Source organism: Electrona antarctica (genome assembly GCF_951216825.1).
Source record: "Electrona antarctica genome assembly, chromosome: 17".
NCBI classification, from domain to species: Eukaryota; Metazoa; Chordata; class Actinopteri; order Myctophiformes; family Myctophidae; genus Electrona; species Electrona antarctica.
In genome coordinates this window covers 18,746,606-18,773,583 of record NC_136798.1, presented here as the reverse complement: position 1 = coordinate 18,773,583, position 26,978 = coordinate 18,746,606, and the positions used below count along the sequence as shown (strand labels likewise).

Below are 26,978 nucleotides of genomic sequence, written 5' to 3'. Positions count from 1 at the left end.
CAGATTAAAAAGAAGAAATTTATCTTTGGTGAATTACGGAATAATTTATTTTGTAATATTGTGAGTTACAGTAGTGAGTCTTACAGGATTGATATGGAGTTGGCTCCCGAATTTCTTAATAACTAATCTGTATAGTTGGCAAGATAAAAAAAACACACAAAACAATAAATAAGCTAAACATTTAACCCTTGTTGAAAGAGTATTCATGGGGGTTGCATTCAGCACCACCCAACCAGGTCTCTAGACCTCAATCACAACATTTGGAAAACCATTGCTTTCCTGTATGTACAGTGAACTGATAGGGAACGTTTCAACCTAGCACCATATGCCATGACTGAATCAAATTCCTCTCTTTTGCTCAGAAAATGGAATGGGTCAAGACCATTTAACCTCTTAATGTAAACACTAATTAACCTAATTTTTTCTTTAATTTATTTTTCCAAAATCGCGAAAATTGCCGACCTAGAGGCTCATGTCGCAACGTGATGACCTGCTGGTCCACGAACCACACATTGAGAACCAGCGGCCCAATGATTAGGCAACAGGTGAATGGGTAAGGCCCTAACCCATTAATTCACATGGTTAAAACAACTGTTTTCCTAACAATTATTTTCATTTGACACCATCCAACATTACGCAGTCCAAGATAAGTGGATAAGTAGATATGTGTGCACATGGGAGAACCTTTTACATGGGAGAGAAACCATTACACATGAATGAATGAATGAATGGTCCTCTGAAGCTAGGAACAGACTATCCATGAAGTGCCATAGATTCCTACGGTTAAAAGTCTATTTCTCTGTGGAGAAGGCTCTCTTCATGAGCGGAGGCGGGGTCTTCCCCGCTTCGTAGACAGACTCGGGTGGAGGCGAACTGAGGCAGCACCAGTCCGGGATGCGACCTGTCTGGTTGTAATAATCCCGAGACACAGACCTGCTGCCCAGGATGTCCTGCAGAGCTCCGAAGATGGCTCCTGTACGGGGAACAGAAGAACAGAGTGTTGAGTGTATTCCAGTATTCTTTTATGTTTGGTAAATGCAGAAGACGACATGTCACATGTCAATATATAACTCTGCTTGGGATAACGTTCTTCCGGTGAGAGTCACTCCACGTGTCTTTATGAGGACAAATACTTGCATGGAATTCAAGAGGTTGTAAAGAATATAGGAGGTACATGGTGTGCTTTTACCCACTTTCACCCTGGCATCCTTATTTTGGGCATATCATTATAGGCAAACATTTTTAGGTTTAAAAATAAATGCAAAATCTTAGTAAAGCAATGTCATACTTACCAAATTATTTTTTCTAGAAAAAACTAAAGCTGCCCACCCCTGGCATAGATCAAGGTTCAAGGCTACTTACGCAACTCATTCTCTGTCAATGACGAAAATATACGTCAGAAAGCTCTGAGGTCCACCTTGTCAATGACATAAAATAGGCTTTAGTTCCGATATCATTATTGGTCCGTCGGTCATTAGACCAACAACCTACCTCAAACCCTAACCTAACCATAACTGCAAGCACGGGAGCAGCACATGTTCGAGCGCTAGTTCGACCGTTGTTCCCGCATGTCGGACTAATGCTCCGTCGGAAAATACCTATTTTTTCATTGATTAAGTTAGATCTCACTCTTCACCGCCGTATGAATAGCTCTCGTTTCGGTTGCTAGGCGATCGAGAAAACAGGAAATGAACTGGAAGTGAAAAAGTCCACCTCCACGTAAACAAATTCTTTCAAATGCATTTATCTAAACAAGCTTTATTCACGGCCCATAACTAAAGCGGCTTGCGCTTATAAAATGTATGTTACGGTTCACGGGTGAATTAAAAAAAGATCGCTGGACACTTTACATAGCCGTTGTTATGCAATAGTGGCAGTCGATGAGCACACACAATGCCACATACAATAATAACAGTCATTAAGGCCAATACATTACCCTCCAGCATAATATATCACCCCAGCTAACATACCTAGTGCATCAAGAGCAACACCTTAGCACCAGCTCAAAACCGTCAACCCCACTGTCTGTTGACTCTCTGTTATTCAGAGTGACAACGTTTCGGTCTAAACGACCTTCATCAGGTATCTCCTGGATCTGCCGGCTCCTACGCACCTGTCCTTGTAGGTGTGCACAAGGACTTTTCTCTACTAACTATGCCACAAAACTGTTTTTAGTCTGGACTTTATTTTATTTCTCTTTTTCAATGTACAGCACTTTGAACATCATATTTGTATGAAACGTACTACCCTTATTATTTCAATAATATGCATTGGTTTGTAATTTGTATGTTGCATAGGTATTCAGGAATGTGTTTCTGCTTACCTCCGAGCCAGGCAGTGCAGTTGGGCTTGGCGGGCGGGGAGTGCAGACGGAAGCTCTTGGTAGCAAGGACATTGCAGTACTTGGGTTTCTCCACCAGGAGGCGTATCTCAGCCAGCAGGCGGTGCAAGAAGCCTGGCAGCATGGCTGTGCCTCCAATCACCACCAGGTTCTCAGACAGAACCTTACGGGTGTCAATGGGGCACTGCGGGGATGTACACGCGCACAAAACACACACACACACAAGACAGAGACAAACAGACTCAGATATTTGCTAAGGTGATAAACACAGGGGATGTTATGCAATCTCAGATTGTCCAGAGTGTTTGTCTTCAGCTTTCTTGATCCAAACTAATTTGACAATGACAAGTTTGGACACATTTAAAAAATGTTACAGGATTATGTAACACAAATTTTGACATAACCATTCTGTTGGGAGAACTGAGGTTTACCTAAACAGCCACTTAACATCCCTATTTTGAGCAAGTCATTGGCAAAGATTTCCAAATGTTTTGAAATTATGTGATCTACAAGCTCACAATGCAACGCACCATGAGATTGTAGATCGTCAATTGCTATTCAACACCACCGTATGCTGAAGTATAAAACACTGGTGCTTTATGAGTACAGACGGACCTGAACTAACAGCCATGCACCGTCTAGCCATCAGAAAGTGCCGGCTTAGGTACAAACCAGCTGTGATAAATGAGGGTCCATGCAGTACCTTCCCTAGTGAACAGAACTGATGCTTCAGGAGGGATTCTGTGTCTCAGCACTGATCTTGTGGAGCGTAAAGTACATCTTGTATAACTTCATTGGCTTGCAGTGAGTAGTAGCCCTATTCCGAGTGGACTAAAGCCAAACTTGTAAAGAATATGTGAGGTAAAGAATATGTGAGGTACATAGTGTGCTTTTACCCACTTTCACCCCTGGCATCCTCATTTTGGGCATATCATTATAGGCAAAAAATGTTAGGTATCAAAGCAAAATCTTCAAAAATAGCAGATCTACAAGGAGGCCTGGCAAATAGTAAAGCATCGTCATAACTACCAAATTATTTATTTATTTATTTGTTCAGCACAGCAATGTGTTTCAAGTTAGTTGTCCAATATGTGCAGTGGCCCATCGCTCACCAAGTCAGTATGGCCCTCTGGAAAAAACAAAGCTGCAGCTACAGTACATCTTGCTAGCTTAATTAGTTTGCAGTGAGTAGTAGAGCTATTCCAAGTGCACTAAAGACAAACTTATAATTTGTCTAATTTGTCGCACAACAGTGTAGCTTGTAGAAATATAATGGAAAGCGACACCTCTGTGTGACAAATTAGGCTTTTTGATTAACCACTTGAGCCTGACACCATTATATAATGAAAATAATCTATTTTTGCTATGCCACACCGGCATAGTTACTTGTGTAAATTAAGCATATAGGACAGTGATATATGTTTCTTTAAATTAATTTTTTTATCCCACGATTTTGTAACCCCTTTTTCACCCCTGTGTCAATTACCTAATGTGATTCTGGGCTCCTACTGCCACTGCCTACTGCCAACCCGGGGAGAGCAACAGACTTGAACTCATGCTTCCTTTCCTTCATGCATGAGTGTCCAAGTTGCTCCTTTCCACCGGACAGGGGGGAGTTTCCCTGGTTGGACGTAGTGCGTGGAAGGAACACGTTATTCCAACCAGTTCCTTTCCCCTCCATCAGGTGCCCCGGCTGGTGAGGGTACCTACCCTAGGGGACACGGGGAGAACATGCAAACTCCACACAGAAAGGCCCTTTCGCCAACCCCGCCTCGGGTATGGGCACTGATGACGCGGAGGAGAGAACACGCCGCCAGCACCCACAGCGTCCCCAGCGGGAATCGAACACAGGACCTTCTAGCTGTGAGGCGACAGCACTACCGACTATGGCACCGTGATATATCTTTCAAAGCAGTAGGTATAAGTTTGTCAGTGGCTGCCACTGTTCTACTCCATCTATACATTGAATTTAGATTGCCCCCAGACGTATCAGCAGTAGGCGGAGATCTCAGATCGTCTGATTATGTGTACATTGTGTCCTCCCGTCTGAAGATATATACATTGTGTACTGAATGCACTTGATATAACAATGTGTCCTGACTCGTGTGCGGGTTGAGCCAAAACATCTGCTCACAAGCATGTTTTTCAATTAGGTTAAAATAATTTATCCTTATGTGTAAGCAATGAACACTTCAAAAGATGACATACTTGTGTGGGGTGAAATTTAAACACACATACGAGTAAATACTGACACAAAGAGCAGGCTCAGTACAAGGCAGAGATACAAGGCTTGTGTTTAGAGCCTTGTAACTGCCCAAGCAATGCATCAGTGTGACAGCTCTGTGCTGTCATGTTTATGGAGACTGATTAGTTTGTCCTGGTATGACCCATGGTATACCACATGCATCTCACATGAAAAGTAACAGTTTGGGAATTTTTCCACCCGACAGAGACGTTATACAGGTCTGTTGCACTATAAAAAAAATCACACCCGTGTGAACTGAGTGGTGTAAGGTCTTATATAGACTGATCAGCTGTGGTCTGACGTAATGTCTGACGTAATGAAATCACACCCGTGTGAACTGGGTGACCATAGCAACCATGCTCATTTTTTGGTACGAACAGACAGACAGACAAACTAACAAAGCCAGTTGTAGGAGTGGTTTACACCACTCAAAAAACCTAAAAAGACAGTGGACAGTGTATTCCTTTTGCCTTGATGCGACAGTATTCTTTTTGCATTGATGCTGCAGCTTTATCTGCATTAATTTTGCCTTGATGCTATAGGACTATTGTACGCTATGAGTCTAACTGTAAAATGACGTTTGCATTTGTTAACTTTCTAAATTGCATTTCTCAGAAATTAATATAGGACCCAAAGCCCACACTATAAAAACTATGTTTTTACTATACAATTTGATATCGTTATCTAATTCAATTACACATTTCTAGGCACACCTCCAGCACTGACCATTTCACATCGCCGTTCTAGTAAAGTCAAGAAGATGAGCGGTTGGCGGTTGTATCATGTGCATTACCAGTAATATCAGATACATATTATTTATTCTACAGTATGTGTGGTCTGGCCTATATTTGTAAAACCGAGAGACAATTGAAGGTTCATGAACTGAAAGACACTGAACCTTGAAGAATTTAAAAACCTCAAAGTTCTTTTGTCAAGCCTTCAACCTAAATACAATATACAGCATAAACCTGTGTGTCATTTACTTTGTTCTGTTGTTTTTCTGTTTGGATATCAGTCCCCAAAACTATATCAATGTTATTGCGTTTGCCTCTTTAATTGCCCGCAGGAGGATTCTTTTACAGTGGAGAGTCCCCTCCCTCAGCTAAATCATGGCTGACAGACATGTCCTTTCTGAAATCAAATTCACAATTTGAGGATCCTCTGATACATCTTATAAGTGTTGGCAACCGTTCTATTTGATGGAAGATGTATAGTCTAACTAAGGTCTTATATTCTTTATAATTATATTTCTTTACTTTATTAAAACAAGGGGTTGTAACATCACTGTAAAAAAATAATACAATGTCCCTGCTATATATATATATATATATATATATATATATATATATATATATATATATGACTGGGACCAGAAGGAAAACGACTAGCATAAACATAACAGTTTTTACAAAATCTCATTGCTTATACATCTTTTTGAGATTTACATTAGACAATAAAAAATCCGATCTTTTCTCCCCGATTTCGATTTTTTTAAAATCATGTGATCGGAGCCGATTTCTGATATCCCGATCCGGACAACCCTAATATATATAAAATCTATTTGACCCACACACTCATGCCTCCTGTCATTCCACAATCCAAAACACAACAAGAAATGCATCAGCTCTCATCTACCTTCACCAAGGCATCAAGTATCAGCGAGGCCACACTCTTCTCCTCGTTGTCCTGCTCGAAGAGCATCTCCATCACAGAGTCCCTGGAAGAAGACAACCTAATTAGCAACAGCAGACGGAACTAAAGGCTGATAGTAATCACATTAAACTGGCCAGCTCATTTTATTAGGTCTGCTACTGAACAGAGGACAGTAAAGGCAAGCAATGTCCCCGAGACGAAATATTACCCTAATGACCAGTTATGTCATTTTTACAACGCAAAAGCTAATCTCTTAATTGAGGCAGTCTACTGATCATTCCCAGTATGTTTAATAACTAGGCCCCATTTCTCAGTTTCCTTTAAAGTTGAAATCCTTAACTTTTATGTCCTACCTACAGTATCTTGGAATTCAAACCCGGATCTCTAGCACGAGTACATTTCTACCGCTCATCCTGTGAGATATTTCCCTGCTTGGCCAGGCGAGATATTGTGCTTTTGAGCTTCAGACAATACTACTTTTCAACCAGGCTTCCTCTATAGAAGAGACCACCTTCAACCACTGCATATGTGCTAGTTACATATTAATATTATCATACTCTTTTACAGTATTTTGTTCAGCTACCTGATTGATCCCTTGACATGCAGGATCTTTTCCCCATCCAACGGGTAGTCAACATCAGGGGGCGCGGCCGGGCGCTACATGGGCATAAAAAAGGTAAATACGTTTAATTAAAATCCAGACAAAAATGCATTGAAAGGAAAACAGATGAATACTTTTACTATGTTTTCAGCTACTTTGAGCATATTAGCCACTCATTTGCCCAATGTCCTCATTTATGATACCCTTCTTAAATTTGAGTATTGCTGTAAATGCTTTTCCCAAGACGGCATACGTCTGATTCATGAAATGTGTACACAGCCTTGATTTGTGTGCAAGCACTAGCGTATCAAATTACTAGACCCATAACATGCAGACCATAGATAGGGTCATGTGCAACAAGAAGAGGGAAAGCTAATTATACCCGGTCGGTAATACAACGGTATCGCTCGCCAAACAGAACAGATCTACAAACTGACAAGGCTTTGCATCATGACACATTGTAGATTGTAGATCTGGTGTTTTTAAGTGGTGCAACCACTTCCTTAAGTGACTATGTGTGTGGGTGGCTGGATGGCTGGCTGGGTGGGTGCGTCTGAGCACGAAAACAGCATGGTTGTTTTTCACCACCTGCGCAACCTAACACACACACAAACACACGCACATATTAACTGTATATATGGTGATTTCGGGTGTGCCAGTACAGTACAGTACAGTGACAGTACAGGGACCCCCACACGGTAACTGTCATTTCTCAACCGTTTCGGACGCGGGGCGGCTCGCCGGAATCGGGCCGGCACCCTGGGTGTGTTCCTGTTGGTCTGGAACATATTGTTGTTATTATGTTATTATTATACCTCAAAACAACGTCAGGAACACAGCCAAACTTCTCCCAGTCTCCCAAAGCCCCATAGTCCACAGCACCCCTCTGAGGCACATTAAGTACCATTGCAGTTGAATTAAGTACTTGGGTAGGGAAGAATCTTGGCCAATGTGAATGCTGGCCAGCGGCGACCAGGCAATCATATTCGGGAACGGTTTGAATCAATCAGATCGAGTCTGAATCCACCCTAAGTGCCTTCACACGTTTCTCAATGCATACACAAGCAGTTTTGTGTGTACCAATGAACAAATTCTGTTAAGAACGATGAATGAGCGCCTGCTGCCCTAGTGGTCCAGGCGCATGCCACATATAGGCTCTGGCCTGACAGCGTGTCACGTGTTCGAGTCCTGTTCATGACGACCTTTGCTTCATGTCTCCCCCTGTCCCTCTCTCCTCTTTCCTGTCAATCTTCACTTCACTAACCAAAAGAATCAATATTAAAAAAAAAAAAAAAAAAAAGAACAATGTACAGTGTACTTGATCTGATCACATACACATTGCGTAAAAAAGGCCCATCGAGTGTGCACTTACTTCAGCTGTACCATCCAAGTTAAATTTGGCTTCTTGTATCTTGAGGCCTCTCTGTAGGTCACTGACAAAGCATGTTCTGACTGTAAGCAGAGAAACACAACAGACAGAGTTACAATGCTGAAATGTTATGTTAAATGATAAACTTTAAACTTTATTTCTATTGCACTTTTCAAAATCAAGTCTGCAAAGTGCTTCACAGACATACAAACAGAAAATACACAGTTAAATTACAAATTCAAATGCATGCAATGCAATGCAGTCAAGAAACAGCCAGAAAAAGTTAAAAGTTGATTTGGCAATGAATAAAAAATAAAGACCATCTAAAAAAGAGGCTTAGCTTTCAGTGAGACATTGCTTCGTTATTGCTGCCTTTGGCAGTAATGGATAAAAAGTGACTTGTTGTCCTTACGGGAATCACAGGAAAGGAAAGATAATCAAATAAGAAAAAAACCTACCCTTTATATCCTCCACAATCTCCTCTGGAATGGAGCCTGAGGAACAGAAAGGAAACTACAGGTAACTGAAAACCAAACAAGACATCAGTGTAATCCTCATATAATACCACTACTGCAGTCTTTGTGGTTTATTAAGCCTCCATTTTGATCCTAAAAGCTGTGCTTAAACCCCGGTTTCATAGTAGTACATATAGTACAAAGAAAGCTGCTGAGGCAGCAGACTACAGCATCAGTAGGGAGAGAGTGGCAGGATGGCTGTTGTACAGATTAATTGTCGTAGATGTTTCTTTTCTTCTTCCCAAAATCATCCCCACACGATAGATTGGAACGATCCGTGGGCCAGATGCGGCCCACGCTTTAGATTCTAAAGTGCCTAAAATCAATCAGTCCATCTATCAATCCCATTGTCTAGAACTTACCAATAACCGTAGGTACACTTTGTCCACTACTGGCGTCTGTATCCACTGTGCACTGCTCCACCAGAAGTCCATCTAATTCTCTACAAGAAACACACATGACAGGAAACAATTACATCTATCTTAAGGACTTTCAAGGCATTTATAATATGAGACCGAAAACCTCAGTGTTTAACGCTTCATTTACACTAAAACATAACATTTAAAGAAAAGTCGCCTGCAGTATCTTTCCATTTCCATCTACAACATCCTGGTGACTTCCTGTTCAAACTGCCAAGAGCCTGGGAGTGGTCCTGGATTAGTCAGCTGTCCTTCAAGGCAAAGCGATAACTCGATCCTCTGGGTTAGCACTTTACAACCTCCAGGGGATCAGATCAGACCCTTCCTCACCAAGGAGTCTGCCCATCCAACTCTCTTTGCTGGGTCTGCCGGCATGTGCTCTCAAACATCTACTGACCCAGAATGCTGCAGCATGCTTGCTTGGTGGTCTTCAACTTCCCAGCTTTTTCATGTCTCCCGACCACTGCACTCGCTCCATTGGCACCCACTTGCTGCTACATGGTGACTGCATTAAGACTACATCTAGACTATGTTGCTTTCACTGCGATCGTTTTGTCTGTGCCTACGCGTGTCTGTGCTGAAAGGCACAAATGCCATCATAGTATATGGTCACAACAACACAGAAAATGCAGTCTGCACACTCTACGTTCTATGACAGAGCCAGTGTGTAGTGTGTACATGGAACGGTCAATATGCTTATAAGAAGCCTGATTGCCTAGTATGAACACACTGAAAGTTATTAATTTGAGGTTTGGCACTCAGTACCCCCATTTATTCTTCCAAAGACAATTATATATGTAGAAGCCACATAAGTATAATACCCTTCCACATCAGTGGTAATCATAAGAGAGAAAGTGTGGATGATATTGGAAAATGTAGCAAGATTATAGGTTTTCAAACAGAAACATCTAGTAAGTGTGGATAATTGTCAGTGACTGAGCCACTGTGGAAATCCTCATGATACAGTGACAAGATGTTCAGTTAATACAAAGATGAAAGCTAGAGGTCCTGTTGTACTCTATGTCAAAGTCTTCTGTCACACACTGTATGTGTCAAATGAAGGCACGAGCTTCACTGGGAGCAAAATACATCAACTTCAGTCAGTAGCATCCCCTTGAAATATACAGAATTCACAAGTTACTTACTTATGGATGGATTTCCCAGCCAAAGGCAAGGCCTCCCAGGCCGGAAGAATAGGAGTGCACTCATAGACCTGATGTCACAGTTAAGGGAGTAGCCTAAATAATCTGATATAGAACTAAACTATCCATTAAGTTACCAAACCTACATTTAAAAAATAAAACTTCAGAATCAGGACAAAAGTTCTTTAAAGTTCTATACCTTGGGAAAAAAACACAGTGGGAAGAAGAATGATGGTACTGAACTTAAAGAAGGTCTTTTTACTTAATCCCTCGTTTAAGACCTCTGCAGTCCAAGTCGCTGAGTAAAGGATACAGGCAGCACCAGTGTCTCTGTGTAACCACAGTCCATCACAAGGGCAGAGTTAATACCCAGGGTCATGATGGACATCAGATGACTGGGGGCAAACAGCACCGAGGGCACCTGCGTGGTATCACCAAACAAAGAATGAAAGTCTAAAAGCACCAGTGTGGAAACAGCAATTTACAAGCTCACGATGCTTTATGACGGTTAGGGAGACTCCACCAGGTTGGTTATTTTTGTTATTCGTTGTACGACAAAGTATATAGGGCTTATACAGTATAATCATTTAATCAATATGTTGTGATATGCATAATATATATGCACCTTAAATGTAAGGCTGGCATGAGTTAAGCACTCTGAATTAACAGTTTATGAATGTTATTCCACAAATATAGCATTCTGGATGTTAGTTCACATGAAAACCCGGCTGTGGACCTTTGAAATAAGGGTAATTTGCTACACTTCCAAGTACAACTTTATAGTCACATCACATGTTTACATCATAAGCAGGCTCAACATGGGCCCTATTACCTCAAACTGCTTGAAGAAGACTTTGGTGAGGGTCTCCCTGAAGTGTGACGGGCAAAGGATGGACTCGATGATGACCACTCTTCTGTCGCGAGGGTTCACCAAGAGGTGCCTGTTACGTAATATAAGTCTCAGCCAGTCAATTTCAACTTCCAGAGTCACATCTTGAGGCACAATTATTTGGAATAATTTTGATTTGTAAATTACCATAATCTCAATGTATTTATTATTTTAGATTTTATTTTACTGTATGTCCGTAATACTCAAAGCTTCATGTATATGCATTTTTGCCAATACAAACATAAATCAATCAATCAATCAAAACCTATGACTCAAGCAATCTCCAATTTTGGGAAAGTCTGAAGTGAAGTTAACAAAATAATGTTATAATTAAATACATGGTATTACAGTCGTTAATTATTTTTCACATGTATTCTAAGATTTCAGGCAGTTTGGTCATAATGCACACATACATTTCTTATGTGAAATGACTGTTTTCCTTTTTTGTTGCATTTTCTACTCATCCATGGCACAAAGTAGAGGCATGTAAGTCTATATTTAAAACGTGTAGCACTGCAGTATCACCTGAAGTACGCATGTATATCTGTAGTTAAAATGGACTAGAGCGGTGGCCATTAGGCACTGGCCTACTTGTAACGATGCAAGTTGGAAATGCATGCCCAAATATGGAGTCTAGGTGTGATCAATTGGCTAATTTGGGCCCTTTCCAGAGCCTGGGCAGAGGCTTTTGTGCTGGTTCTGGACAACCGTGGGTCCGACCGACTCAAGGCCGGCTACTGCAGTGCACTCCCTGTGGGTGTGTGGAACGTGTGTGTCGAATTTGAAGCTGGTGGGCTGAACGGTTCTCGAGTTACGTGCGCGCGTGTACACACGCACTCACTCACCTGAAGTACAGCATATGGATAAACTCTTTGAGGTTGACATACAGTTCTTCTGTGTTGATGTTGTACTGAACTACTTTGATGGCCTGCAATAGAAACATGCATGAAATACATTTGTGCAATATGGCTGAAGAACATAACAGTGTCAGGAGGAGTCATTAAAGGACCACTTCACCACTTTTCAACTTATCTTCATATAATTGGTCCTCACTAATGTTCATGATAAAATACCACAATTTTGTCTCATAGGAGGGCTGTGGGCAGTTCAGAAACCCAGATTTTTTAAAACAAGATTGTTTTAAACAACATTTATTAGATTTATATTATCGTGAGAACAAAGGCTTCCGTTATCGAGTGAAAACAGAAAAGTCACTTTCATAGTCCTAGACTAGTGTGCTAGACCAGTGGGTTTCAACCCTTTTCATTTCAAGGCCCATTATTTATTCAGCATTTGAGCCACGGACCACCATTTGATAATCTTATCAAATGCCTCTCAGATCCAAAACTAAAGAATATTTTGGTGAATGTTGATAAAAATAACAATTCTTCTACATTCTCTAATTGTGTAGACTTCTTGTAAATTGCAGATGTTTAACAATAATGTAACTCTTGAGTGTAAAATTAAACCATTTTACGCTCTCAAGAGGGTCCATTTTGTTACCAACTCTCCATCATTTAGTTGGGGACCACCTGGAACCCCCTCAAGGACCACTGGTGGTCCCCGGACCACTGGTTAAAAACCACTGTCCTAGACGGTCAACCATATAGAGTTTAAGGAGTTAAGATCTCACCTGTTTCTGCCCTGGCTTCTGGATCTCGCTTGGAATGATGAACCTGGGACCCGTTTCCCCTGCAAAGCCGCATCTACAACACAAAAGCAGCTCTGTCAGAAAAACAACCAGGGCTTTTAGATCTGCTTTTACTTGAATGATCGCCACCAGAATAGGGATGCTAGGTTTCAAGTGATTAAGCCAGTGGTTTTCAAACTTTTTCATGTCGAGGATGTATTTGGCCAGCATTTCACTAAAGTAAGTAAGCCTTGCCGAGCCATGACGCCCATGGGGCAGGAGCCTATCTCCTGTTTCTGTAGCGTGAGGCAGCTTGACGTACAAGTACACCCCCTGGACTGACGCTAGTACAGTATGTCGCAGGGACTTACCCCCAATCTAACCCTTGATGCTGAGTGCCAAGCAGGGAGGCACTGGGTCCCATTTTTAGATTCTTTGGTATGACCCAGCCGAGGATCGAACCCCGACCTTCCAGCCTCAGGGCGAACAGTCTAACCACAAGGGCGCTGAGCAGCATTTCACTGCATGTACTTTTATGAGCATGTGAGTCACAAATAAAACATCTTGAATCTAATGTTTTAGTGCCTATCTAGAATAGGTGAAGAGGTCGCACACACACCAAGAATCGATTTAACAGGATAATACTACTCTACATACAAACATTTCGGCTATCCAGCCTTCATCAGTGCCTATCTACTAATAAAGCTGCCAGTGTTATAACAATGAACACAGATAAAACCTAAATAGACCACATGGACTTTCACATGACCTGCCTCGGGGAGGTGTTGACTATTAATTGCTGAACAAACTGTCTCATGTTATTCGCCATTTAACACTCTCATAGACAAGGCCCAATATATTGTCATTTTGAACACACAGTATATGAAATAGAAATATTTGTATCTACATACTGTAGTGTACATGCATTCTGATTAATTTAATTTTTTATAAGAAAGCAAATGCTATTTCTTGCCCCATCATTAGCTTTGGACCTAACGCTTTGAATCCGAGCTAAACCATCATGTGACAAAACCTCTTGGTAAATTACATTACATGTAATAATGTTGTGTTTTATGTAAAAAATAAATAAATAAACATTCTAGGGCAGCAGATTTAGTAGCTCCTTTCGGAACCCTACGTTAAAGTTTCTGACATTTTGATGACTTTATGTAGGGTTCCTTCTCACCGGATTCAAGCGACATGGGATGCAATCTGATTTCCCCTGACTTACCCCAGTGCTGCGGTGTGGGTGTCACGCTGACATATTCCAAAAGAAGCATATGGACGCTATAGGATACAACGAACCCTCTCACCCCCCCCCCCCCCCCCGAACGGCACAGAAGCCGTTAAGTATTTTTTAATGTTTGTACGACCGTTTTGGCAGCTCTGAAATTCTCTCTTGTTGACATCCCATTGTACCGCCTCCAGCATCTCGGTTGGCTAGCAGCGCCTCCCTACGCGCCTCGTAGGCGCAGCTAGCCAACCGTAGGCGCAGCTAGCCAACCGAGATGTCAACAAGGAGGGACCGAAGAGAGAATTTCAGAGCTGCCAAAGCGGTCGTACAAACATTAAAAATACTTAACGGCTTCTGAGCCGTTCGCGGGGGGGGTCAGATGGTTCGTTGTCTCCTATAGCGTTCATATGCTTCGTTTGGAATATGTCAGCGTGACACCCACACCGCAGCACAGGGCTAAGTCAGGGGAAATCAGATTGCATCCCATGTCGCTTGAATCCGGTGAGACCGGACCCTACGTGGTAGGTCCAAAGGAGCTCAACCCGGGGGGTCCGGAGACGGGCTACAGATTTAGCTAGCTAGCTTAAAGGACCACTTCACCACTTTTCAACTTCTCTTCCTATAATTGGTCCTAACTAATGTTCATGATAAAATACCACAAATTTGTCCTACTCAGTCTGTGTCTCATAGGAAGGCTGTGGGCAGTTCAGAAACCCGTCCACCAGTGACATCATCGATGGTGAATCCAAGCTAATAGACACGGCAGGCTTTCTTTTCCTGAAAAGTTGCAATGCAAAAGTTGAAGCCATCGTTCTCACGATAATACAAATCTAAATATATTTTAAAACAAATCTTGTTTAAAAAGAAATCTGCCTAATGATGATGTCACTGGTGGACGGGTGTCCGAACTGCCCAAAGCCCTCCTATGAGACACAGACTGAGTAGGAAAAAATGGTGGTGTTTTATCATGAACATTAGTGAGGACCATTTATATGAAGAGATGTTGAAAAGTGGTGAAGTGGTCCTTTAAGCTTTCTGTCTGACAACATTCTGGCAGCTTTCTGCCATTTATCTGAGGACCAATGACAATGTCATCTAGCTAAATGTCACCATTAGTCCTCGGGTAAACACAGGACACATCCGTTACTAGTATTAAGGAACGTTAGCATTAATTGACATGTTAAGTACCTAAGTAATAATAACTTGTTTACATTAGCATCATGCTCTGTTAGCAGGGACAGCTAACGGTTGCTACTCACTTTGTATAAGCGGCTCCCAGGTCAATGACGACCGCAGTCTTCTCTCCTCCACTGCCCAAGCCTTCATACAGGGGCATTTTAGTAGCCTTTTTTTAAAGAAATTAATCAGAAAGAAATCAAATACAGTTAATAACCCCCTAATGTTTATGTTTATGTTTGCATCGAAGCTGGGTTGGGCTGGGAGGGTCCTCGAAACCTAGTGACGTGACGTCCGTCCAGATCGCCTGACTACAAATGGAATTACGAAAGAAAAGACAATTACGACCTATCAATAAAACAAAACGCACTTCTGTTGCACATTATTATTTGAATATGTCTAAGAGCGCGCAACATTTAATATGTTATCAATCAAGCACTGTATTTGGAAATTGCTTTCCACATCAATAAATCAACCAAAGCAAGTAAATAATATTTAAAAAAAATATATATATGTTTTTCTTATGGGAAGAAAAGAAGCTTTGTACTAAATTTGTTAAATTCTAGGCTAAGTTGCTGAATTTAATTGTCTCTATGACATAAATGGTAAATAGTGGATTTTAATTTGGAAAAAAGTGAATTGAAGTTAAGGAGCTGTCCTTTCAGCACCAGGTAAATAAATGTCTCATTATTATGCCTCGAATTTGGAACGACAAAAAAACATGATGTTAAGAATGTGACTAATTACATTACAATTGATTATAGGCTAATCATATGCTCGTCTAAAAGGAAACTAAATGGCACTTATCATCATACATAATCAATTCTGTTTGATTTGACGCTGCATGGTATATGAGTGACGAGTCTATGACTGCAACAAACACTACAGAACTCCACCAGTCCAGACCTATCTATGGTCCAGACGCGCATACGCACAGGGCAACTTTCACAGCATGACGTTGGTGCTTGTTTTCCGCGCTCTGTCTGTCTTGGAAATAAGGTGAAGCGAAATTGGGGGAATTTGATAGATTATGAAACGACCTTCGATCTGTGCGCTCTCCTCAAGTTCGACGGCACGATTTGTGGATGGTAAGGTATATGCTTCATATATATATTCATGTGACTTTTCTGCCTGGCGTTAATACGGAATGCAAATGCATATTCAGACTGCATGAATTCCTTAAAATGCATTTTAAGACAGGCTTGTGTTCGGTTGGAGCTATGAATAGGATAGCCTACTGCTGTATGTTACATTGCAGCCAGTCAGTGCAACCATTTCAGATGATTTCAACACCGCATGCAGTGGGGATTTGTTTACTGGTCTCTGCATAAATCTATACGTTTGATAAGTCGATTGGCTGCTCTTGTTGTGGAGTATATATAGGCTATATAGTCTACCAAGTTACCAACCATATCGATCATAGAGAGGGAATGTGCGCTGTGTTATTGTATTGATACACAGTGGAGCTATATGCACCGTCAGGGCAGGTGTTGATTCATTTCAGACGCCTGTCTGACTCAACATGAAGAAAGGGTGTCAACCCCCGTCAACAATTCTACAATCTGTCTAGAATTTGAACATCTTCAAAGGGTCGATGTTTGTTATTGTGACATGGGTATAGCCTACATCACACCATGAAGCATATACCTATTAAAATATTATTATGATGATGATGATGATGATGATGATGACGATCATGTTGCATGCATATTGTGACATTATGGCCTCTGTAGGCTAATACAGAACCTTGCATTATTCGAACATTGAACATCCATCAATTCAACTGAATAAGAACCGCGCGGCCGCGGACGGACGGAGAAGAACCCAGTGCTATTTATAGTTTTCTCAAGTGCAAATGGGTGCAAAGGATTGCTGTGTCAGATTGTCTCCGTCGACCCTATTATACCAACCACCTCCTCCTCCTCCCCCGGCCCGCCGTATGTGCGTGTTTTTCTCTGTGTGTTCACTGTGTTTACAAGAACACAGAGCATTGCAGACCCCATGATGATGACACATGTAACAGTGCATGTGACTGAAGAGAAATTAGCCAAATTAAATGAGAAGATCTGCTCAGCCACCATGCACGGGATCAAAGCAAAGGCTTAATGGAATGCAGACTTAATCCCCTTATCTGTGGTTATCTAACACAAATAAGCTCTGCGGTTTTTCATATTTTCATAGAGTTTTTCCAAAAAGTCATACAAACAAACAGACAGACACCTAACAGCTACAAAACACCAGCTATAAAACAAACACAAACACCTAACAGCTATACAAAACACCAGACAAATAAGTAGGCCAACTCAACACATATAATCAAATTGAACTGAACGACCAACAATTGAAAAGAGAATTAGTACAATACATTTGCATAAAGAGCGGCATTGCTCTCCGCTTTTTAAACTAATAATATTGTTTCACTTCTCTTTCATCTGCAGACACAGCAACACCAGCAATGTGACCTGCCAGGCTGCCACCATAACTCTTTCCCAAATTTCCTTCCTGGCCCTGTCCTCTTTTTCCTCTGTACTCATGTACTGTACATGCTGGTTGACTGAGAGTGTATGCATGCTCCTGCAGACATTGTCCAGGACTCGGCACATCCTCGCCATACATTAGAGCTCGACATCATTGCCTTGGCTGTAAGAATTCGGGCAACCACTGTCTTTGAACCACTTTGAGTGGAGGAGAGAGAGGAGGTCGAGATGTCTGGGACTCTCCTCCGCCTCCTCCTGGCTGGGACCTGTCTCTGCATCTACGGCACCCCGGTCCCTCTCCACCACCCGCACCTTTCCTCCACGGAGGACAGGTGTGGTGGACAGTGTGCCGGCTCAGTCGCCCCCGATGTAGCCACACAAGGCGTGAATTCCGGGTTGTTGCATTCAGACAGGTCTGCCCGTGACGTACAGGAACGTGTGACTGGACTCCCAGTGAGTGTAGGAGGCGGAGAGGGAGTGGAGGTTGGCCCAGATGGACCAGGCACAGAACCTAAGGGGGCGGTTGCCGTGATTCAGGCTGCAAACGGGGACAGCCTTGATGGAGGATCTGTGTCACGCGAGGCTGATGGGCATGGGGAGACACGGAGCCAGCAGAACCAAACTGAGACTGTCGGGGCTGACTCAGAGAGTTCATTCGAGATGGCAGAAACCAAAGAGGAGCTAAAAGCTGAACCTGTTGACAACGTTGAGGCCATGTTAACTTCTACCAGTGAGAAACAGGAGATGACTGAGGTGACGAATACACCAAAACAAGCTCTGTCGAGATTTTCGGCCACGGCGCCACCACAGCCACAGGCACTCAGCCTGGGGTCCATGCCCCAGGAGAGCAAACGCCGCTCCCTGGGAAACGACCAAAGTGATGAGGCGTACAGTAGAGGAAGTGTGGCCAGGTTTGGCAGCTCTCTCCAGGAGGAAGAACCAGAAGCAAGCAGACCGTCGTCCATGGATCCTCCTGCTTGGATGGAGAGTTTGACTTCCAACAGTGGCGCTCTCCTCAGTCCCCTCTCATCGCCACCCTCTCTCTCGCCTCTCACTCCCATGCCACTGTCAGCCTGGAGCCAGGAGGGCTTGACTATCTCTACACTCTTGCCTGACATCGGACCAAACCTGATGCCCAGACAGGATGGCCCAGAAACCCTTTGGACCGAGGCAGTGAGACAGAGCGGAGGTATGTCCAAATGATGCACAGGTGCATGATCAAACAGGTTGATATACACAATGTGCACGTGGAAACACATGACTTGATGCTTTGTGAAACTTTGTTTATTATCTTGCTCATCATGTCCACATTTGCGAACTGAACAACAATGCAAACCAAATAACAGAACCACAGGAATATCACTCTCTGGCCCCTAAAGATGTATATTTGACCGCTGTGACAGTAGGATATTACCCCTAAATAAATATATTACACTTAAACCCTATACGTAGTTGACTGGGGTCCCCCAGGGTTCATAATAGGTCCACTCTTTTTTTCCCCTCAACACCAAATCTATTCTCTGAAAATAGCGTACAATCTCACAAGTGAGATTGTACATCGGCTATTTATTTTTTTCATGGCTCATGCGGTTAAGTCACTGTGGCCCTATAAGAATCTCCTCCGCTGACTTTGTTTGATGGTGAGCTGGATTTTCCATCTCATTTGACATTGCTGCATTTCGGTTGCTTATACAAGACAAGGCATCGGGGAATGAAAATGACACATCCAGTAGCACATGATCGCCTTTGATGATCAGCGAAGAGAGGCGCCCACTTCCAAACCCCAGCGGGGACTTGTGGCAGTCTAATTACTTTCTATTCCTGAGCCCAACTCTGAAAATAAATTAGCATTACTGCAAAAGAAAGACGTAAGAGTGCATTATACAAGTCTGCAGAAAATTCAACCTTCCTCCTCCTATAGCCATCTCTCTGCATTCTCTCTGTCGTCGCCTTTTTTCTCATCTCTCTCTCTGTCTCTTTCTCTCTATTCTCTCTCTCTCTCTCCATGCTCCTTTCTTCCATCCAATCTTTTGTAAAGACTGAGTCAGGCTATTATTCAGTAATACAGAGGAGGGAGATGGATTAAAGGAGTCTGTCTGAGCCAATGTGTGTTCCTGGCATCCCTGTGGGGACTGTCTGTTTGATGAAGCTTTCCACACAACAGAAAAAAAGAAAAAAAAACTGGCAAGAAAAACATTCCCAAAGTGGTATTATGTAAAAGGATTGCAGTAGTCTTTGTATGCCTTTATTTAGGCTAGTTTTGGACAAAAGCAAGTGAGCAAAGAGTGACAAAATCAACTAGAATATGATCCCACATATGACATGTACTAAGTGCAAAGAAAACAATTAGAGTAGACGCTACTATAGGTAACTATGGATATCAGGTGAGGTAAAGTAAACATCAAACCTAGCATTTGTCTTAAAACAATTTGTTCTCAAAAGTGGGGTCCTTGGTGGGGTTCCAGGGGGTCCTCAGCTAAATTTGTTAGTAAAGCATCACAATCATTTTAAGCACTTTATCCATATCTTTATCCATATCATATCTTATATCTTTATATAAGCTCAAAGCATGTAATTTACGTGTGTGTGTGTGTGTGTGTGTTGTGTGTTGTGTGTGTGTGTGTGTGTGGTGACCCCCCTGTGCTTGTGTTGTGCCTGCAGAGGACACGGTGGCCCCGCTGTCTCAGGACGAAGCCACCGAGGGCACCATGTCCTCGGAGGCGCTGCCTCTCATCTTCGAGCCCTTCGAGGACGTCGTCACGCCGGAGGGTGACGGGGGACAGGCGGCGGCGGCGGGGGGGGTCACCCTGCTGCCGTCACCCGTCAGCTCGCAGCCACCGGCTGCCATGGCGACCGGAGGGATGCTCCTCCTGGCGGACGCGGACCTCGACCCTCAGCCATCCTCGCCGCCGGTTACCGTGGAGACGGACGGCGATGCCGCTGCTGCCGGTCCCTCGCCCCCCGCCCCCCCGTCCCTCCTGCTGCCGGACTGGATGTCACCTTGGCAGACGTCCGGGGCCGCCGAGTCGCTGGACCCTCCGATCGGCCCCTCGGGTCCGTCCGCGGCACCGCCTCCGGCAGAGAGAGGTGAGAGAGGGTAAACGGGTGATGTGAGAGGGTTTTGTGGAAATCCCTATTTGTGGAAAGACCTCTCTAGGTCGTCCTCAGACGAGCCCTCCATCGTTGCTTCCAGTCATCCCGGTTGTCCATACATCTGGCCAGCTCGTTGGTGCTTTGCGCTCCTGCGTCGTTCTTGAGTACATCCACGTATGTTAGCGTGGGATGTCCTCGTGACCGGTGCCCGTGTGTTGGTTCCCACAGCACTAGTTTGCTGTTTTCTGGCTGTCAGCTCTTGGTGTCTTTGGCAGTGTCCTGCTAGTCTCATTCTCCTGGCTGCTATTTTCTGGCTCACCCTTGGCATTCCATCATACAGATTTGTGTTGGTAACATGTGTGCTCTTACTGATGTTGAGTGCTGCACGCAGCATTCTGGTGTAGAACCTGTCGAGAGACTTCTGCAGGGTTGGCTTCAGGGTCCAGCATTCACTGCCGTATAGGCAGTGAATGCTGCCTATATAGCAGATTGACTAAATACCGTTTGTACAAAAAGTACACATGTATATACTTATACCAGTGGTTCTCAAAGTGGGGTCTGGGGACCCCCAGGTGTCTTTGGGCGAGTTCCAGGGGGTCCCCACTCCCCAGTAAAATGTGCTAATACACCATCACAATCATTTAACCACTTTATCCATTTATATGTTGGCTATTTAACACAAATCTCAAAACATTTTCACATGGGTGTCCGGGGGAAAATAAATATCAATTTGGGGGTCCTTGACACAAAAAAGTTTGAGAACCACTGACTTATACAATAATGCTAAAAGGATCACAGAAAAAGCCCTGAGGGCTTGTTTCCCAAACTTACAAGAATACATTATGAATGAATCACATAAGCCCTATATTTAATAGTGAAAATAGGCAGATCTATATACAAGCTCACAAATAACGTGGATTCACCTACGCCTCCTCGGGCTCCTCCCCTGAGGAAGCATGAGTGAATCCACGTTATCATTCTGGCCAAAGCCAGGCTGTAGTGGTCAGCAACCCTGGGCCTCAGAGACCCCCGGTTACTGCTGTTTGTTATACCACCAGGATTGTAATTGAATTCACCATAGTGTCCTTCAGTTACTTCAGTCTATTCAGGGACCCCGAGGCTTCATGCCAATATAATTACCTTCCCGATAGGATAGAAAGGCAGTAATACACCACAAGGGACTGCAGTCTACAGTCTATGGACCGTGGCACACACTTGGATTTCTGACTGTATTCAGCCCCACCCCCACACACACACACTGCTACAACAGTTAAGTTTACTCATCAACTCACCATCAGCCATGAGAGGGGAACTAACTTCAACTACGGTATTACTCTAAATCACCTGACTGGTGCATACTGCATAGTGTTGAGTTGGAATTAAAACCTGGATCCCCATTAGCTGGTGCAAAACAATAGCTAATTGTTCACGTCCACACATAATATAAAAACATGACATTCAACATGACATTACAGCCAGGACATTAAATGTCAACTAACAATACGATAGTTGTGCAAGTACTGTAGGCTACGATGCATTTGGTATTTTGGTTGCAAACATCTCATAGTTCAGAACTTTGACATTCGATTCAACGGAGACACATCATGAAATGTAAAACGGGAACGTCACAGTAAACCTGGTGTCCTTCCCATTGGCTGGTGGTTTGTCAACAGGTGCTGACAGGACAAAGGACCTGAAGGTGACTGGCTCCTCTCTCTCATCCACCCAGTTCTCTGCTACAACCGTAGCCATGGCACCCCATCGGGCGCTGTCCAACTCCATGTCAGGGCTGGAGGCGATGGAGTCTGAGGGTACGGGACACACAATTATTTTCTGAGCGATTCTTCTTCTATGGGTTCCTTTTTGGATAAATCGAAGAATCGAGGAACACATTTTAAAATGTGTTTTTAAAAGCCAAATGGCTGAAGGGTAAAGACGTGTGTGGTGGTAACAGCCAGTCGTGGAAGAAGTACTCAAATTGTTTTAGTATTTTAGCAATACCACAATGTAGAAATACTCTGTTAGCAAGTAAAGTCCTGCATTGAAAATGTTACTTGAGTAAAAGTACATCACCTAGGCTATAAGCATAAAATAAAGTATATTTTGTGCTAATAATCTAAATATGCAAAGTAACTAGTAAATAAAACGCTGTCAAATTATTTGTGTGGAGCGCCCGAAAGTACAGTAGCAGAGTAGAAGTGAATGTAGTATCGAAAAATGGAAATACTCAAGTATGTTAAAATTGTACTTATGTGGAGAGTATATGCTCACCACTGGTAACAGCATAACCGTTGTCTGTTTGTTTGTTGCCTACAGAGGAGCCAGATGAGGATGAGGAAGATGAGAACACAGAGGAATCCGATGAAGAGGACAGTGATGAGGATCTGACAGAAGTGCCCCAGACGGCCCCCACAACAAGACCCCCATACAGCATCATCCCCCCACCCCCTGTATGGGTGCAGCGCAACCAGGGACTAAGTATGACAACATAGAGCAAGGGTCCCGGGACCCCCAGTGGTCCTCGGCGGGGTTTGAGGGGGTCTCCAGGAAAAGTAGTTAATATAGCATCACAATCATTGTAAACCACTTTATCCACTTATACTTTGGTTATTAAAAGATAGCAGATCTAAACTCACAGTGCATCACTTGGTGCCTTGCTGAAAAATCATTAAAGTGTTATAATTTAGCATTTATTTCTTACACATATCTTCTCTTCTGGGGGTCCCTGGGGCAAAACATTTTCAGATGGGGTCCACGGCAAAAGTATATATCAATTAGGGGGGTCCTTGGCATGGAAAAGTTTGAGAACCTCTCGAGAGTCATTGTGTCAGGGTTTCATGCCTCTGCTTTTGATATTCCCTGCTGAATTTGCACACATATTAAGATGTTTTATTTGTCTCTCCCTCTCTTGCAGTGCGTAGTTGGGTTGAACTGATCAGAGAAAAGGTAAGACTGCCCCCTGCTGTCTCTGAAAAGCACTACACATGTCTCTCCAATTCATGCCCTTACAGCTCTTTAATATGTATACTGTCATATTATACTGTCACTCATTGTAAAGCAGTTAAGTCGTGCCTTCATTTATTTATTCTAAATATATTTAGTTAGTAGAGGCAAGGAAGCAACCTCCGCCTTATTTCATTAGATATTTAGTTAATAATTTACAGAAAAGAGATTTATTCTGGTTCTGGCATCAACCTCTATTATGCTCCTTGTGCAGGCGGGCTATGTGTCAGGTATGTTGGCCCCTGTGGGTATCGGGATCACGGGGGCCCTGCTGATTGTTGGTGCCCTCTACAGTATCCGGATGATCCACCGCAAGAGAAGGAACAGCTACAAGCACCAGAGGAGGAAGGCCAGACAGCCACAGGTCAGTATTTACAACTATACTGTGTGGCACTGGGTCAGCACGTTTGATTATTTTACAGGGGTGGTGACTGATGTTTCCATTTGCATCTTCCTCAGAGTTAAAACGGGGCCCTGTTTGTTTTGACGTGCAGACCCGGTAGAGTGCTCCAGTGTTTTATTTGGTATAGTTCTCTTCTGAAGTGCCCAGGTATTTTTCTTATTATTCAAGTTGTCGCTGTTGAGCACCGAGTCTTTCTACTTTTAACTGAAGCGCGTTGCAATAAAATGTCATGTCAAGGTTACATTTGTACACTACAAGAGTAAACTGAAGATTTTACTGTGCAAATAACATTTTATTTCTACAGGGTCGACTGATAGCATGAATATGCATTGCCCCCTATCCCCCCTCTTATCCGTGCTATACTGTGCAAATAACTTTACATCTCTTGCCTCGTTTTTCATTCCCAGCAACCTAGAGAACCCGGTCCCGCCCGACAGGACCAAGCCATGCTATTGGCCGACAGCTCCGAGGACGAGTTCTGATCCGATGTCGGTGACCAACGGCTGCTGCTGCCATGATATAAGGGACGCTCAGCTCCACATCTCCATTTCTACGATGACCACATCTCACCCTGGGGTGTTTGCTTTATGAGTCATCTCATCTGATCAAAGCTTGACAGCGTAGGGCACCACTTTGCACTGGCTATTGAAAGGTCGGCTCCTCCTCCCACCACCGTGAGGCTTCTTTTATAGCCATTATTATACTTCATCAGACAACAGCGTTGCTGCTCGCCGACAAGAACTGATCTTCAAAATAACTTGAAGATCGACAAGCGACTCAGTCCCAGGTTCCCAGAAGGTGGCACCACCCCCATTTCCTGAACCGGTTAATTTTTTTTTTATTACCATAACCTCATTTGATTGGATTGGCAGCACATTTGAATGGGAAAAACACACATAAGGTGTAATGTGTGTTTTCCAAATCTGCTGCCAAGCCAATCAAATGAAGCAAAGGGACACTGAACCAGAACCTTCTGGAAAACTGGAACTACAGTTATGCACAGAGCTGATGATTAGGCTTGACGTTGGTACTGGATACACACTTCTTTTCAGACAATATCATCAGGTGTGGTCGTTTGTAATAGGGTGGCAGGATTGGGCAACAGTCAGGCCAAGTGAGCCAATGAAGACAAACATGACACGTTTTGAAAAACATATGGGTCTCTCTCTGGAAACAGTTTTTCCTCATCAGCCGGGCTGGCAGAATTGCACAAAATCATTTGTCTGTGAAATAAAATGTTGTCTGAGAGTGCTCGTGTGGTAGGGTTAGTTTGTATCTGTCCATTAAGTTTCAGGGTTCGAATCCACCGCGGTGCATCAGGCCTGGCCGAACCTCTAGTCTACACAGATGTGTGTGGGATGATTAACTGGCATAATTACTCAATTTGGAGGGGAAAAGGGTGAAAGTAATTAGCTACTAAAAAAAAAGAAAAGTTCAATGGAAGAATTTGAATTCTGTGTATTTCAGTTAAATAAAAAGGGCCGTAGCCGATGACGTAAACCTGTAAATATTGTATGTAGATGACTGGGGGCCAATGTTATCTTATTAGTGTACATAATAATTCATTAGCCCTCGTCTCCTGTCAACACATTTTATAAATATCCCGTTTACCATGAGAAATTACGCATTTAGTATCTAGCCAACAGTTCAGTGTGCATTCAGCAGAAATGTATATATGCATTTGTTCCAGACCAGCTCAGTTGTTCATAAAAATAATGTTGGTCTTCATCTTACAAGAGCACGAGGCAGAAAACAGGTCAGAGTAAGCTTCTATTCCTCTTTCTGTTCCTTTTGTAAAACCTTTGCTGTGAATACAAAGCACACCGCAACACGGTTTCTCTATTTTAGTCAAGATGTTCCAACCTCATCGCAGACGTCCTCCTAACGGAGGCGATCTGTGTGTGGGTGTGTTCCCTCTGTTTTTTTTGTTTTATTGATGATATTTTCTCATGTGGAAGAGACCATTTCCAGCACTGTTGTCACTGACTTCAGTGAATGTTTTGGTGTGACAAGAGTAGGTACTGTAAGACAGATATAGTGGTTCTCAAAGTGGGTTCTGGGGACCCCCAGGGGTCCTCCTTGAGGGGTCCCCAGCAAATTCGGTTTACTATAACCCATTTGAAAACAGCCATTATCGGCCATGGACCCGTCCGTGGCCGATAATGCATAGTAAACTAGGGGTTTATGTTGGGAATCACTGCTGTAAGGAAATGGTTCTCAACCTTTTCAAGGTCATGATGACCCTCCAAAATAACATAATTTAGTTTGACTCTGTTCCACAGATAAACATGGTGAAAATAGCTGATCTGAATGCTCACAATTTTACGGTCAGCTGGGGTCCTGGGGACCCTCCAAAATCATACTGCCTTAAGAAGGCATGGTGATGGCTGTCGCTGCTGGGTGTATTGTTGCTTACTTTGTGATTCTAAGATCTCAGCCATCAAGTTTCTACCAATGTAGGAGGACAGAAAAGGGTTTTAAAGAGGTTTAAAAATGTGTTGTTCATCTGAATAATGTTAATGTACATACTGTACAACCGATCTACAGTCTCTATGCTGATAATTTCTTACGTTTCAAGTATCAAATGTATATTGTCTGATGTGCTTCATGCACAAATATTGCCTGTATATATATATATTTGGGATCAGCGTTATGTCATATATTGATGGCAAATAAATGAATTACACCTGTCAGATATCATGTGTGTACACGGCAAATATCCGCTCGTTAACCTCCCATTAAAGTAGTGGCCCCATTCCGGCATGTCATAAGGTGAACATTGCTCAAA

General features: G+C 43.0%; 2 protein-coding genes across 2 annotated transcripts; one reads left to right on the top strand and one right to left on the bottom strand.

Annotated features, from left to right (window-relative positions):
* Positions 1-18: 18 nt before the first annotated feature.
* Positions 19-15,516, bottom strand: actr10 (actin related protein 10). Its single transcript, XM_079526171.1, has 13 exons — positions 15,298-15,516; positions 12,808-12,880; positions 12,020-12,102; positions 11,118-11,226; positions 10,599-10,706; positions 10,289-10,356; positions 9,087-9,166; positions 8,668-8,703; positions 8,213-8,292; positions 6,823-6,896; positions 6,222-6,303; positions 2,324-2,525; positions 19-973 (listed from the first exon to the last, which is right to left on the bottom strand). Exons 1-13 carry the CDS (start codon positions 15,372-15,374, stop codon positions 792-794), a joined length of 1,254 nt encoding a protein of 417 aa, XP_079382297.1. The 5' UTR covers positions 15,375-15,516; the 3' UTR covers positions 19-791.
* Positions 15,517-16,201: 685 nt separating this feature from the next.
* On the top strand, positions 16,202-25,608 carry armh4 (armadillo like helical domain containing 4). Its single transcript, XM_079526278.1, has 8 exons — positions 16,202-16,302; positions 17,653-18,880; positions 20,353-20,778; positions 22,458-22,595; positions 23,101-23,262; positions 23,699-23,730; positions 24,002-24,151; positions 24,598-25,608. The coding sequence occupies exons 2-8, from the start codon at positions 17,920-17,922 to the stop codon at positions 24,670-24,672; spliced, it is 1,944 nt and encodes a 647-aa protein (XP_079382404.1). The 5' UTR covers positions 16,202-16,302; positions 17,653-17,919; the 3' UTR covers positions 24,673-25,608.
* Positions 25,609-26,978: the final 1,370 nt, after the last annotated feature.